The sequence below is a fragment of the Naegleria lovaniensis genome, assembly GCF_003324165.1.
Source record: "Naegleria lovaniensis strain ATCC 30569 chromosome Unknown tig003, whole genome shotgun sequence".
In the NCBI taxonomy this organism is placed as follows: domain Eukaryota; phylum Heterolobosea; class Eutetramitea; order Acrasida; family Naegleriidae; genus Naegleria; species Naegleria lovaniensis.
The window spans coordinates 20,389-33,831 of NW_025407825.1; the positions used below are offsets into that span (position 1 = coordinate 20,389).

The 13,443-nt window shown below is 36.0% G+C and overlaps 9 protein-coding genes across 9 annotated transcripts; 8 read left to right on the forward strand and 1 right to left on the reverse strand.

Annotated features, from left to right (window-relative positions):
* Positions 1 to 259: 259 nt before the first annotated feature.
* C9374_009428 (uncharacterized protein) lies at positions 260 to 706 on the forward strand (the record flags this gene model as incomplete). The annotated part of the gene is made up of 1 exon (XM_044699614.1): positions 260 to 706. The coding sequence occupies one exon, from the start codon at positions 260 to 262 to the stop codon at positions 704 to 706; it is 447 nt and encodes a 148-aa protein (XP_044554745.1).
* A 250-nt stretch (positions 707 to 956) lies between these two features.
* Positions 957 to 2,366, forward strand: C9374_009429 (uncharacterized protein; the record flags this gene model as incomplete). Its single annotated transcript, XM_044699615.1, has 1 exon — positions 957 to 2,366. The coding sequence occupies one exon, from the start codon at positions 957 to 959 to the stop codon at positions 2,364 to 2,366; it is 1,410 nt and encodes a 469-aa protein (XP_044554746.1).
* A 272-nt stretch (positions 2,367 to 2,638) lies between these two features.
* Positions 2,639 to 3,724, reverse strand: C9374_009430 (uncharacterized protein; the record flags this gene model as incomplete). The annotated part of the gene is made up of 1 exon (XM_044699617.1): positions 2,639 to 3,724. The coding sequence occupies one exon, from the start codon at positions 3,722 to 3,724 to the stop codon at positions 2,639 to 2,641; it is 1,086 nt and encodes a 361-aa protein (XP_044554747.1).
* A 124-nt stretch (positions 3,725 to 3,848) lies between these two features.
* C9374_009431 (uncharacterized protein) lies at positions 3,849 to 4,922 on the forward strand (the record flags this gene model as incomplete). The annotated part of the gene is made up of 1 exon (XM_044699618.1): positions 3,849 to 4,922. One exon carries the CDS (start codon positions 3,849 to 3,851, stop codon positions 4,920 to 4,922), a length of 1,074 nt encoding a protein of 357 aa, XP_044554748.1.
* Positions 4,923 to 5,176: 254 nt separating this feature from the next.
* Positions 5,177 to 6,388, forward strand: C9374_009432 (uncharacterized protein; the record flags this gene model as incomplete). Its single annotated transcript, XM_044699619.1, has 1 exon — positions 5,177 to 6,388. One exon carries the CDS (start codon positions 5,177 to 5,179, stop codon positions 6,386 to 6,388), a length of 1,212 nt encoding a protein of 403 aa, XP_044554749.1.
* An 871-nt stretch (positions 6,389 to 7,259) lies between these two features.
* On the forward strand, positions 7,260 to 8,330 carry C9374_009433 (uncharacterized protein; the record flags this gene model as incomplete). The annotated part of the gene is made up of 1 exon (XM_044699620.1): positions 7,260 to 8,330. One exon carries the CDS (start codon positions 7,260 to 7,262, stop codon positions 8,328 to 8,330), a length of 1,071 nt encoding a protein of 356 aa, XP_044554750.1.
* Positions 8,331 to 8,404: 74 nt separating this feature from the next.
* On the forward strand, positions 8,405 to 8,692 carry C9374_009434 (uncharacterized protein; the record flags this gene model as incomplete). The annotated part of the gene is made up of 1 exon (XM_044699621.1): positions 8,405 to 8,692. One exon carries the CDS (start codon positions 8,405 to 8,407, stop codon positions 8,690 to 8,692), a length of 288 nt encoding a protein of 95 aa, XP_044554751.1.
* Positions 8,693 to 9,692: 1,000 nt separating this feature from the next.
* C9374_009435 (uncharacterized protein) lies at positions 9,693 to 10,817 on the forward strand (the record flags this gene model as incomplete). Its single annotated transcript, XM_044699622.1, has 1 exon — positions 9,693 to 10,817. The coding sequence occupies one exon, from the start codon at positions 9,693 to 9,695 to the stop codon at positions 10,815 to 10,817; it is 1,125 nt and encodes a 374-aa protein (XP_044554752.1).
* A 350-nt stretch (positions 10,818 to 11,167) lies between these two features.
* C9374_009436 (uncharacterized protein) lies at positions 11,168 to 12,829 on the forward strand (the record flags this gene model as incomplete). The annotated part of the gene is made up of 2 exons (XM_044699623.1): positions 11,168 to 12,434; positions 12,537 to 12,829. 2 exons carry the CDS (start codon positions 11,168 to 11,170, stop codon positions 12,827 to 12,829), a joined length of 1,560 nt encoding a protein of 519 aa, XP_044554753.1.
* Positions 12,830 to 13,443: the final 614 nt, after the last annotated feature.

The window sequence follows — 13,443 nt, forward strand, 5'->3', positions numbered from 1 at the left end:
GTCAATAATAATGAATGGATTTCTTCCAATATTTCACTTGGCGCGATACCATTACGAACATGTCAAGTCGACAAAGAAAATCTCCATGAAAATTATTGAGCATGGAACAATGTTCCTTCCAGGTGAATAACATGAAGATAGAAGGCTTAATAATATGGACGAGATGTAATGTTGTTATGCAACCTGGTTTGACTTGACTCGATTTTCCGTACAGGGCTTTTATGGCGTTTAAATTTGGAAATAAATCAATTCGAAAAAAATGTCTTCATCGGAATCAAGGAACATGATGAACGAAGAGGAAGATCCCTTTGCTCCTCCTCCACCTCCACCTTCTCAACAAAAACAACAAGCACACACCACCAATCAAGACAATATTGAATACGATCAAGTGTTGGTGGAATATAGTTTTCGGGATTTTGAAAAATTCACCAGTGTTACTCAAAAGGATGTGATTGCCTATCAATCGGGAAGAAAAAGCTTTTTTGATATTTTGTATGATAAAAAGACTCCGTGTGGAGAGATTTATGAAGATATGATGAATTATGTGCACAAGTTGGCTGTTGAATCGAAAAAGGATATTTCTGTGGATGATATCAAAGATTCGGTGCAGAGAAAGACGTTTTTGGAGTGTATTGATTTTCATTCTCATTTGTATGAAACTCGGGCAAAGAATATTGTTAGACATGTTGATTCCAATTCTCAGTAATAATGATGATTCCAGTTGTTTGGGTGTTTTATGATCTGTTATTACTTTGAAACAGAATTTAGAATCTATTGGTTATATCATCATGATGGTTCAATCATGAAATTTGGAGAGAAAAAAAATATTCATGACATTTTCATGGTGTGGATTGTTTGCTTTCAAAATTGACAACTCGTATCGGAATTAAAAAAACATTTTCAAAATTAATATTGAAATTTTCATCATTATTGAGAGCCAGCCAACAATTTCGGAAATGACTATGGAAACAGAGCTTGGAAAGAATGGCACTACTTCATTGATTGATGTATTGCAACAACACGATTCTACATCAGAATCATCATCAACCATTCTCTTCTTCAATATTTGCATCTTGCTCGATATGAAATCAGTTTCCTCTCTCCGACACACTTGTTCCCGTTGCAATGCATTGTTGGAACACATTTCTGAGCAATTCTTTTCATACCATATCGATCATTTCTTGTTTACACGACATGATTTTCATGCAAGTGTTCTGAACTCGAAACCATTATCTCAATATTTGCGAGAACAATTTTACACACTGCCTGCACATCATGAGCAAGTGACCACTGAGCTCGAGCCCAACAACTTGTCGTCATCTCTTCATCAAGATTTAGCTCGATTGAATCAGCAACCATTATTGGAAAATTCAAATTCACCCTTCGAAACGAATGATCACTTTTTTAGAGACTTGTTTAAAGAATTTATTTGCACACCTCTGATCGACATGAATTATGAAGAAACAGATGTGAATTTTAAAAAGTATTTGGGATTGGGAGGAGTGGTTCGAGTGACCCTGTATAAACCATGTCGATTATTAGAGACAGTTCTTTCTCTGGTATTTAAGAATCATGTCTCGAATGAAGAACCATTCCAATGGAATGAACAAACATATACAAAAACCAATCATCACAGAAAGAGAAAGGTTGCCTTTCATAAATTTGCTCTATTAGCTTCCTTATTCCCTCTATTGACAAGTTCATCCATTCATATTAAGGTAGAACCGTGTGAAAACATGGGTCACAATGAACCATTGACAACCCTTCTTAAAACGACACCTGGAGGATTATTGTCATGGATGTATAATGGTCAGGTGCATCCACATGATGAATGGAGCGAGAGTGAAGACGAAGAAGAAATTTATCAAGAAGGAGAATATCAAACCGAGTCTGATGAGGATGACGCTTCGGATGATTTTGGAGAATTCACACAAGTTCCAGAAGGATATTTTCATTCAGAATGTTTCATTCATTTTCAAATACCTCCTCACATTCTTTCCCTTAATCCATATATGGAAAGAGTGTTAAAATACCATCATGTGAGTAATACTCCTCATGAAGAGAGAATTGAGGATTTTAGAAGGTGTGATATTTTCAAGTATTGTGCCCGACCTCCCAATAGTTTATACCTTCGAAAAGGACAAGAACAGAAAATGGAACAAGTGCTTGCGAATATTCGTGAATATTTATTTAACACCAATTATGAAGGAAATCACATCTTTGATTGGTCTGGAACCATTGAGAGAAGAAAATGTTGGAGTATTTATTGGCAACCTGGATTGGAACATTGGGGATGCTTTTCATTTACTAGTTTTAATATGAAAAAGGGATTCTTTGTGGTTGCCACGGCAAGCGAATCTGATTAGTAGTAGTAGTAGTAGTCGATCAGTAAGAGTTGTTGTTGTTTTCATTCCGTACGGCTGTGGAGTGTAAAAGGTCAAAACTAAATTAATCATCGAGCTCAGTTAAAGTATTCAAATATTCTCCGTCTAACATCGAAAGGACATCTTTGTTACTCAAGTCATGGAGGTTAATCTAAGCGAGGTCAAATTCTTCAAAAGGCTGCTCGAGCCCGTAATCAACTTTACGCCTTCCGAGCTAATCCTATTGGTACTCAAATCCAATGACTTTAAATTCTTCAATTTTTCACTATTGGAAATACATTTGAAAGCGCGTTACCTGTCAAATCGAGTGATGTTAAATTTTTCCAATTGCAACTCGAAGCCATATGAAAAGCACCCAACTCTCCAAGGTAATTGAAAGATAAGTCTAAGTGTGTTAATTGTTTCGAATTTTCACTCAACGAGAGGTATCGAATGCCTTCTGAACCTATATGGTTACCATTCAAATTCAACGAAATTAAATTCTTTAAATATTCACTTGTGGCAATATATTTGGCACCTTCACGACCAATGAAACACGAGCTCAAGCTCAAGGACGTCAAATGTTTCATATTGCTGCTCCTAGCAAGAGATTCCACACCGAGAGGGCCAATCTTGTTGAAGCTTAAATCCAATAATGTCAAATTCTTATTGGCGATGATTTTGGTATCTTCTGGACCAATCACATTGAATCTTAATTTCAACATTGCTAACGTGTTCAAATGTTCACTATTCACAATAGTTTCAAGTCCTTCACGTTCAATATTATTTTCTTCCAAATTCAAACAAGTTAAATGATTCAAATGTTCACTGTTCGCAATGTAAAGAGCACCTAAATCACCCATTCGGTTGTCACTCAAATTCAAAAACATGATCTTTTGCAAATGTTCACTCTTGGCAATGGAATGGACACCTTCAGAGCCCATACGACCACTCAATGTCAAATTCGTTAAATTTTTCAAACATGCACTTTGAACCAACGATTTCACAACTTGCTCGTCCAAGATCTTGTTGTTGTCCATCCAATGAAAAGAAGTTAAATTTTGAAAATTATTTTCATTTTGTGACATGAATTCGATCAATTTTGGAACGACTTGATGGGAACGAAGGTCGTTACGGAACAGCAAACTCAATGGAATTTGAAAGGATACTCGTCTCCATTGTTTTGAAATTTTCAAACTCACTCCGAGGATGAATTTAGAATCCAAAAAGTGAAGAATTTCGAAAATCGTGTCATTACAGAAAGGTCCGTTGAGAACAGGTTCATTTTGATTGCCAATCAGAGATGATCTCTTGTGACCATTGGATGAATATTCTCGTATTGTTTGTTGGTGTGTAATCATTTCATTGAGATGAGTTCAGTTGTTCTCTGAATTTTATTTGAGTTGCAAAAGAGTGTGACATCCTTAAAATTTTGCAGTGAGATTGAATTTGAGATCATGAAGGAACATCAGTTACAAAAAAAAAATGGGCAATTCAACAACAAAGACTCACGCCCAACCATCAACGAAAGAAAGTACTTGTATGAGTGATGGTTCAGACAAAATAATTTGCAATTTGTTTCCGAATTATTTGCTGGTTTTCTCAACACTAAATCATGACGATGAAAAATTGAAAGTTCCCGACAAAGAAAAAGTATATAATTTCAAGAATTTGAGTATTTTGGAAGAATATTTACCTGATGAAATTATAATTTATATTTTACAATATTTACCAATGAAATGTGTGCTGAAGCTTGGAAGAGTTTCGAAAAACTTTTATAATTATTGGATCGAGTTTCCACAATTGTGGAACAATAATTCGGATCTGTGTACCATGTTGTACTTACCACAGCGATATGAAAACAATCATCGAAAGAATTTGCTGTTTTTTCACAATGAATTTAAACCGAAAATTGTCAATGCATTCCAGTACAAGTCATCCAATAACGGTGCACCATTTGTGGTAAAATTCGTACTTGTTGGCTCTCAAAAGTGTGGCAAAAGTGTTCTTGCTGACCGAGTTTTCAAAGATATTCCCTATGAAGATAACTATGTGAGTACCATTGGAGTTGAGTTTCGAAGTAAATTTTTACAACTCTCAGAGGAAGAACGATATGGTGTACAAGTATGGGATACGGCAGGAGATGTAAGATTTAGATCCTTCATTATGAGCTTTTTTAAAGGCGCCAAAGGTTTTTACTATTGCTTTGATCTCAGTGATCATTCATCCTTTGAAACTGCCCGTTCGATATTTGAGGATTGGAAGTCACACAATGGGATTGAAAAAGTTTACGAATATTTGGAATCGAATGATGCATGCCTGATACTACTAGGTCTGAAATCTGACCTTCCACACATGGTCACACAAGATGAAATTTTCAACTTTCTTGAAACCGTTATTGGAATCAGTACTGACAAGTATTTACACCATCACCGAATTCAATATTTTGAATTGAGCACAAAGAAGGATTCATTACAAGATTTGATATTTCCTTTTGCTTATGCGTGTACAATTTTGAACAAACCCCATTTCTTCTCAACTCCAAAAGTGTGCCATTGAGACAGGCCTTAAACTGTTGATATTTGAAACATAGGATCGACCTTCTGCTGAAAGTGAACAGCAAATGGAAGTCGACTTGCATGTTATGTCTGACATTGTACGATTGTAAAAATGAAAATTATTGAATTTGTTTTTTCAATCAATTTGATGATCACTCTCCTTGCACTAATTCCGCTAATCAAAATGATTGTTGCTGAATGACTTGAAATAGCACTGACCAGTTTTACGAAACACAAGTTGTTGACCTCAAAAAAATGTTCAAACAACTCCTTCTTCTCTCCGCCCTCATTCCCGGTGTCGGAATTGCATTACAGATTTATTGGAACAGACATCTCACTCTTCCTGTTATGATTTTTAGAAGTTTATTGAATACAATCATTGCTCGGAACAAGTATTTGGGACGATTGCAAGAAATGACTGTGCAAGAAAAGAAAAGACTCAACTATACGGAGAGTGTACCCATGATGGGAAGCGTGATGAGACCCATCTGGAAGGATTTGGATCTTGAGGCTAAATCTTTGAACAGTTTAGTGGCTTTTGCTGGACAATCTCAATTAAAATTGGACAAGTATGGGTTGAGAAAATCAATGGAACATCAAGCCTTGTATCCACCCATCTTGGCCGGAAGAAATTGTGAGAGTATTGAAGAGATTGAAAGCTTGAGAAAATCAATTTTTGTTCAAATGAAAGATTTCAACTTGGACAAGAGTAAGGAACCCAAAGTATTGTTTTACATTCATGGAGGTGGAGGTTATGGAGGTTTGGCAGCTGGATTGCAAGCACGTGCTGTTGTTGAGTTTTTAAACGATGCAAGATATACTCATTCCATCAAGTACATGTTGTCTGTGAATTATCGTTTGCTTGGTTTGGATGAAAATGAAAAGAAGATGCGAGATGTGTATGCAGCAAATTTTGAGGATCAACTCGAAGACTGCTACAATGCTTATCAGTGGTTATTGAACGAGCGCCAATTTAAACCTCAAAATATTGTCATCATGGGAGACTCTTTTGGACCAGCGTTAGTGATGAATTTGTTGGCCAAGATTGGAGCCACTGCACAGGGACAACTTCCTCATGCAGTTGCAATGGTCTCTGGCTACTTTGATTTGAGTGGCAAGACATTGGGAGAAAATTATGATGAAGAAAATACCATTCTAGTGAGCAAGAATAATGTGGAGCTAATTCAAGGACTCTATGTAACTGAGAAGCCTTCATTTTCTCCAATTAATTTTGACAGCACTGTCATTTCTTCCTTTAGCCAAACCAAATTACTTGTAGTTTACAGTAATCACGAGGAGGGTACAGCTGACAATGTCAAGATGGTACAAACGTTGAAGAACGGTAAACATCCTCACATGCAAGTGATTGCTGAAAATGGCCATATTCATGGCTATCCATTATTCTTTTATTATTCACCTCAACTTAGAAAAACAATGGAAAAGATCATGGAATTTTTAGATCAATAGCAAATCAGACACAACATGTTGCAAACAAAGTAGGGTTGTTAACAGTAAAGTGGGAAAGTATACTTCAAATATTAACAGGTTACCTGCTTGTTTTGAGCAACTGCTGTAAATGGAACGTGTCAAGTCCATCAATGAACAGATTGCGAAAATAAAGCAAGGATGGTTTATTATTGCTTTTTGAAATATCTATGATTAGTAATATTGGGTTAAATAATATTAATAGGTCTGACCGTAAGCGCTTATCTAACCTCATCAAAGTCCTGAACAACGTGCTTGCGAAGTTGGTTGTGAGGTTCATCAAGCTGTGTGGGTGCTGTGTACATTAATCAACCACTTACTTGAAAAATCAATCACCGCTCTTTTATAAAGACCTACCTGAAACAATATCAAGTGATGAAATTAGAAGAGCCAGTGCAACCTCTACTGAAAGACCAGGTGAACTTTGAATTTTTGAACACTCCAACATGTCTGCTCTCAGTCGTTCTTTTTCAGTGGAATTTCCTGCCAAAAGGTTATAAATATTCTGCAGATTATAGAACCGAATGATGTAAGTAAAAAGGTCTGGATTATTGGTTACTGGAAGAGAGATCACAGGCTGCAGAAAAACAAGAGCTTTAAATCATCATGTGAGACAGAAGTACCTCCTTCTCACAGGTTGATTCTTGCTGCTCAATGTCCCTTATTCAGAAAGTTGATTGTGGAAAATCTTCGAACAACAAACAGTGTTAAAGATTCCAATAAATAATAAATATTTGTCTTGCTCACAGTTCATGAAGAGACTCTTGTTTTGCATCTCTTGCAACACACGCCACCTTCACTTGAACCAGAATTCGTCAAACGTCATCACACAACAAATCATCACACAAAAAAAATGGCTTCTGGTGCTTTATTGAGATTAGAAACCGATCCTTCTTGTTCGCTTTGTTTTAATATCAATCAAATTGTGGTTGTGCCTTTGATTGATTTTGCTAATACGTGGAGGATTAGGGCAATCTTTCCGACAAATAATGAGGTGATTGATAGATTTGAAATCTCTTTCAGAAAATTGTCTAAAAACAAGACCGAAAAAAGACCAACATGTATCGTTGAATACCCTCCAAAACCACAGCCACAATTCAATTTGTTCGCAGTTAATAGAATTAAAATTGTTGATCACAAAGTGAACCATCATGAATTCATTGTCGAGAATGAAACCTTTTCATTTACTACATATGAACTAACATTAGAACCCTCTATGGATATGATGCAAACATCATTCCCTGCTAAAAAACGGAAAATATTTGATGTTTCGTTGAAAACAAACAAGGATAACCGTTTTGTACAGAAATTAGTTGCTGAATTTTATATTGGTCTTGATGGATTTAATGTAGTAACTTTGCAGAACAAATTCAGAGGCTTTGAAGAAGCTTTGTCCTATTGTTTCATACCCACATATGATCCCTTGAAGCGAATAGCCCTCTACTCCAAATTTCTTGAAAAAAAATATTCTCCAGAATGCGAATATATGTCACAGGAAGTGACTCCTATGAAGGGTTTTAAATGGATAGAAGAAGCCGGTAGTAATCCAAACTTAGAAAGTATGATAGAAATACTGAGCGAAGACCCATTTTTTATTCTATACACGCTTGGTTTTGATTCTTCTTATACTGATGAAGAAAAACAAGTTACATTAGATTACTTGTCTACAATTGATAGGATTCATCACATCGCTGAATATGGACGGTCATGGATGCTGGCATTTACATTGGTTCAATCATTACCTTTGTATCCGAAGCTGTTGTTGGCGAGAAAGAAAACTGGTTATGAGGCAATTTTTAGTGCTGCAAGTCGTATACTTTCAACAGATTTATTTAATCAGGGGGTAACAAAAGATGAGTTTATTAAGGCTTCAGTTTTGTTCTATTTCAAAACCAAATCATTGGAAATCATTCCATGGGATTAATGTTATCAACACAATTGGTCACTACCAGCAACAAGATTCATTCTCTGATAGTTATTCTGAAAGATTTTGAAAAGATGGTTTCAGAATTTAAATTTGAATCCATTCAACAATTACATGAAATGAAATGGAAGAAGGATGAGAAGAAATTGAATGAATTGAAACAACAAATTGAAAAATATGGAGCACTTGACTTATCCGTGGGTGCTGTAGTATCAAATACCTTACAAGAAAGATCCAATGAATGGTTTTATGATGAGTCCATGACTACAGTTTCTATTCACAACACTGCAGTCAAGATCGTCAAAATTAGGGGCGATTTTGATGATCACTTTGTTTTTAATAATACCAAGATGGACAATTGATCGTATCAATGGCAAGTCAAAATTGACCGTTTGGCTGGTTGCATTGGTGTTGGAGTGTCCACACAAGAACTTGTGTCATCAAGCACAATAAAAAGGAGTCGGGACAATCAAAACCGATAAAAGTACAAAAATTTCCTTTTTATTGTGCTCTAATAGTGATACATGGAATATGAATGAACAACATGAAGGGAATGGAATTCACAAAGGGTACTGTATTGGAATTGGAAATGAATTGTGACACACGACAATTAACTATTCGAAAGGTGCATTGTAATAAATCCCATACAATCAACAACGTTGGGTTACCAGTCTATCCTTCTGTACTGCTGTCCAATGTCAACGATTCAGTCAGCTTTTGTGAAATGCTGGTTAGGAAGAAACCTTATTCATTTGTAATGGAACAACAAATTGAAATTCGACAATGCCACAAATTAATTTATGAAATTTACGCAATGGACAAGTGACATTAATAATTCACATAAAATTCATAGCAAGTTCTAATTCTATTCACACACACTCACCTGAATGGTATCCGCAAAGAAATACCAAGAACGTTGACTGGTATAAATCGTAATGACGTTATCTTTTTGATTTTCAGAAAAAGTTTCTTGTGCTGTCAAGTGTCTAATCATTTGAATTCAAACTGACATAATCATTGAGGATCTACGAAATAATACAAAGAAGTTCCCATCACACAGAAACGTTCTTTCCATGACTTGAAGGAACCTCCTTGTTTGGTCTACCAACCATACTTGTTGTAATCCAAATTTGTTTGTGAATATGTAGCTTCTTTCAATTCATCGACCCAACAATCTTTTTCATCGTCTGAATTGACTGAAATGTAAAATTTTGAAGAATGTAATGAAATTTTGAATGCATAGGGACAATGCTATTCATGAACAGCACTTGTGACCTGATGTTAGGAAAAGCTATGGATCGTTGGTGTTGGTCTTACTTGTTGATTATGTGGTAATTGTGGATATTTCATCAACAAAAAAATATGGGCAATTTTGGATCAGCCAAGTTGCATCAACCACCTCCACATTCTGCCCCTCTCATAGGAATGTCATATGATACCGCCAACATTCCTCCTCAAACTTCGGCTTCAAAAAAGATAATCCATGATTTATTTCCGACAGATTATCCATTAGTTTATTCAACGAGTCATGATAATGAAAAATTAAAAGTTCCCGATAAAGAAAAAGTGTATAATTTCAAGAATTTGAGCATTTTGGAAGAATATTTACCTGATGAAATTATGATTAATATTTTAAAATTTTTACCAATGAAATGTGTGCTGCAACTTGGAAGAGTTTCAAAAAACTTTTATAATTATTGGATCGAGTTTCCACAATTGTGGAACAATAATTCGGATCTGTGTACCATGTTGTACTTACCACAGCGATATGAAAACAATCATCGAAAGAATTTTCTGTTTTTTCTCAATGAATTTAAACCGAAAATTGTGAATGTATTTCAAAATTTGTCAGAGAAAAGTAAGAAAGGGCCTCCAATTGTTGTCAAGTGTATGCTTATTGGGCCATCAAGGTGCGGAAAAAGTGCTCTTGTTGACAGGGCTTGCCAAAACATTCCGTTCCGAGATACCTATACCAAAACCATTGGTACTGAGCTTCGCATGAAACATCTATCTAATGCCAAAGAGGACGAACAATATACTATACAATTGTGGGATATGGGAGAAGCAAGTTTTAAAAATATCATTACCTACCATTTCAGAGAACCTAAAGGTTATTTCTATTGCTTTGATCTCAATGACCATTCATCGTTCAACAATATCATGACAATGTATGAGGATTGGAAAACACAAAATAGAGTTGAAAATCTGTGTGAATATTTGGAATCAGAGGATTCATGTTTAATACTACTGGGACTGAAATCTGATCTTTCACACAATGTCACAAGAGAAGAAATTGTTATCTTCTTGGAAACGATTACATGTAGCACTGAGAAAACTTTGCACACTTGTCGAGTCCAGTATTTTGAATTGAGTAGCAAGACCTGCTCTGTTCAAGATTTACTATTTCCTTTTGTGTATGCATGTACCATTTTGCCATTAAGCAAACCATTGGGAAATAAAGAAACGTTAATACCCGTTGCCAAATAGAGCTTTTGAAATGACAACCTCTAACAATAGGAAAACGTATGCAACATTTTGGGTGTAAAACAAGCATAGATGGCATTGTTACTGTTTATTCATCACTCTAATTGACGTGGCAAAGAATGGGAAGCTGGCTTGTATTGCACAGACTACCTTTTAAAAAGTAATTGAATGAAGTCACATTGTCAATGGTAACGAAACTCAAAAAAGAAGTTTCTATCTTATACTTGTTGTTACAAACCATCTGTTACCCAAATGTAAGCAAATGTTTTTCTTATAAAGAAACTTCTAATTTTGACTTTGTTGAGTTGCACTGTCCAGACATGATCGCATTGGAGCTTGTTACAGAACAAAAAATGCTTCGTTGCCAACACTCTATTTTAGCGTCCTCTTCCTCACTGCTAAGAACAAGAACAAGATCAACAATCAATTCAACATTGAATGGATTGCTCAGCAGCACCACCGTGATTCGTTCATTCTCAAGTCTACGGTCCAAATTCATCGTTGAAAATTCATGGTCAAAACCAAATAATATTCATAAACATTGGAATTCAGTTTCCGATGATCAGCAATATTCTTCCATCCAAAAATTCAATCATTCTTACCCCATTCATGAAAGAACGATGGAACACACTCAAAAGAGAAATTACAGCATTCACCAGCCCAGGGAATCAAGTGATGATCCTGCTCAAGACTTTTTCGATGAAATGAGAAGACTGTATCTTCAAGAAGAGATGCATCAAAATTTCTATGAATTTAATTCTCACAAAGGAAGAAGTGAACATCGGAGAAGACTCTTGTGGATGGCTTTGGCATTTCCAGCTGTTTTTACTTTACTTGTCGCATGCACTATTGGATTTGATAAGAAATTTCATGAACATGTACAAGGTCCCATTAACATTCTTGTTCAACAAGCATTATCTCAGTATATGCAATCAATAGAGCAAGAAAAAGCAAAAAAAGGAAATACTCAAAAGGTAAAAGATGTACGAGGTGTAGAAACACCACTTCTCAAGAAAGGCCCAATTCTTAATGAACCCAATGACAATGCCTTTGATGAGATTGAGAAGGATGTGAGACGATACCCAATCTTGTATGCAATCATTGCAGCGAATGTTGCCACTCACTTTATTTTCAAACAATTGAGATTGAGCCCAGCATTTGCTAGAGTTTATACTAGACACATGACATGCTCTGTGAATAATTTATTGAGACGAAGAATTCACACCCTGATAACTTGTACCTTCGTTCATAGTGGACTTGCTCATCTTAGTTTCAACATGCTAGCATTGTATAATATGGGACATTTATTGTATGAGTCATTGTCACCTGAGGCATTTCTAGCCTTCTATTTTGGAGCTGGTGCTTGTGCAAGTGTTGGTAGTATTTTACTCAAACTTGTAACCAAAAATTATTATCAAGCAAGTGTTGGAGCCTCTGGTGCCATTTTTGCAGTGATGTTTGCAGGATTGAATATTATTTCATTGGAAAAGGCAAAAATCAATTTAATTTTCTTGCCTGACAGCTTTGGAGGATTTAATCCACAATATTTCTTGCCAGCGTATTTCATTGGAGAAATTTTATTCAATATATATTCGAGACGTGTAAAATTAGATACTGGAGGTAAGTCATTGAGGTTTGAGATCAGTTGAATGTACAACTGTGATTCATGTTTGAATGGATGACATTCTTTTAACAATTTTTAATATTATGGAACTCCATCAGCACACTTGACAGGTGCCGCATTCGGCTATGCAGCACTAACAGCACTGCGCAAACAGGAACATCATCGCCAAAGAAGATGCGCAGAATTAAGCTCTAGAAAAACCTATTATTTTGGTCAAGTAAGGGAAATGAGGAAGGATGGTTTTGGTTTGTTGATCACACCACAATTCGCTCTCGTTGCCAACTTTAAGGATGGCTCTGCTGTTGGAGTGGGTACAGCTTTCCATAAGGATCAGAATGGACGTTGGGTAGGAAGTAATGTTATGCTGGATAACGTTGGCAAGGCACAATAGGTGAATGTGCATACATCTCACTCATCTCGTTCACCATGAGCGTTAATCATAGTACTTCCTGCAATTTTTCAATCAATTATATATTGGACAGCAATTTATTGCTAAAACGTCTTTTTCAACATTGAAACCAACTGGTAGTTACAATTATTATTTTCTTTGTGAACCTCTTGAAGAGTGGTAGGCAGAATTGTTTGGATTGAGTTGATTGGCTCTGTTATTGTCGTTTGACTGTTTGGATGAAAAATACGAGCTGTCTCCTCTTGATGAGTGGTAAGCAGGGTTATTTGGGTTCAATTGGTTGGCTCTATTATTGTCGTTAGGCATTGTTTTTGGCTGTGAATGCATCCATTACCTTTTGATAGCTTCAAAGATTGCCAATGAACGATCGTTCAAGTCACAATTTATTGACATCTTGTACTTACAACAACAAGGCCAGTAAGGAGAAAGGACTTATTGGGAGCTATTCCATTCATGGAATGTAACGTTTCGAGCTTTCTTTCAAAACGAGACGTATTTTTAAGTAATCAATCAACAGAATTGGCCAAGCACGTACAGTCTATCGTAAACTTCTGTTGTTCTGACGGCGAAGAGAGCTAGAGATTTCAGACAAGACA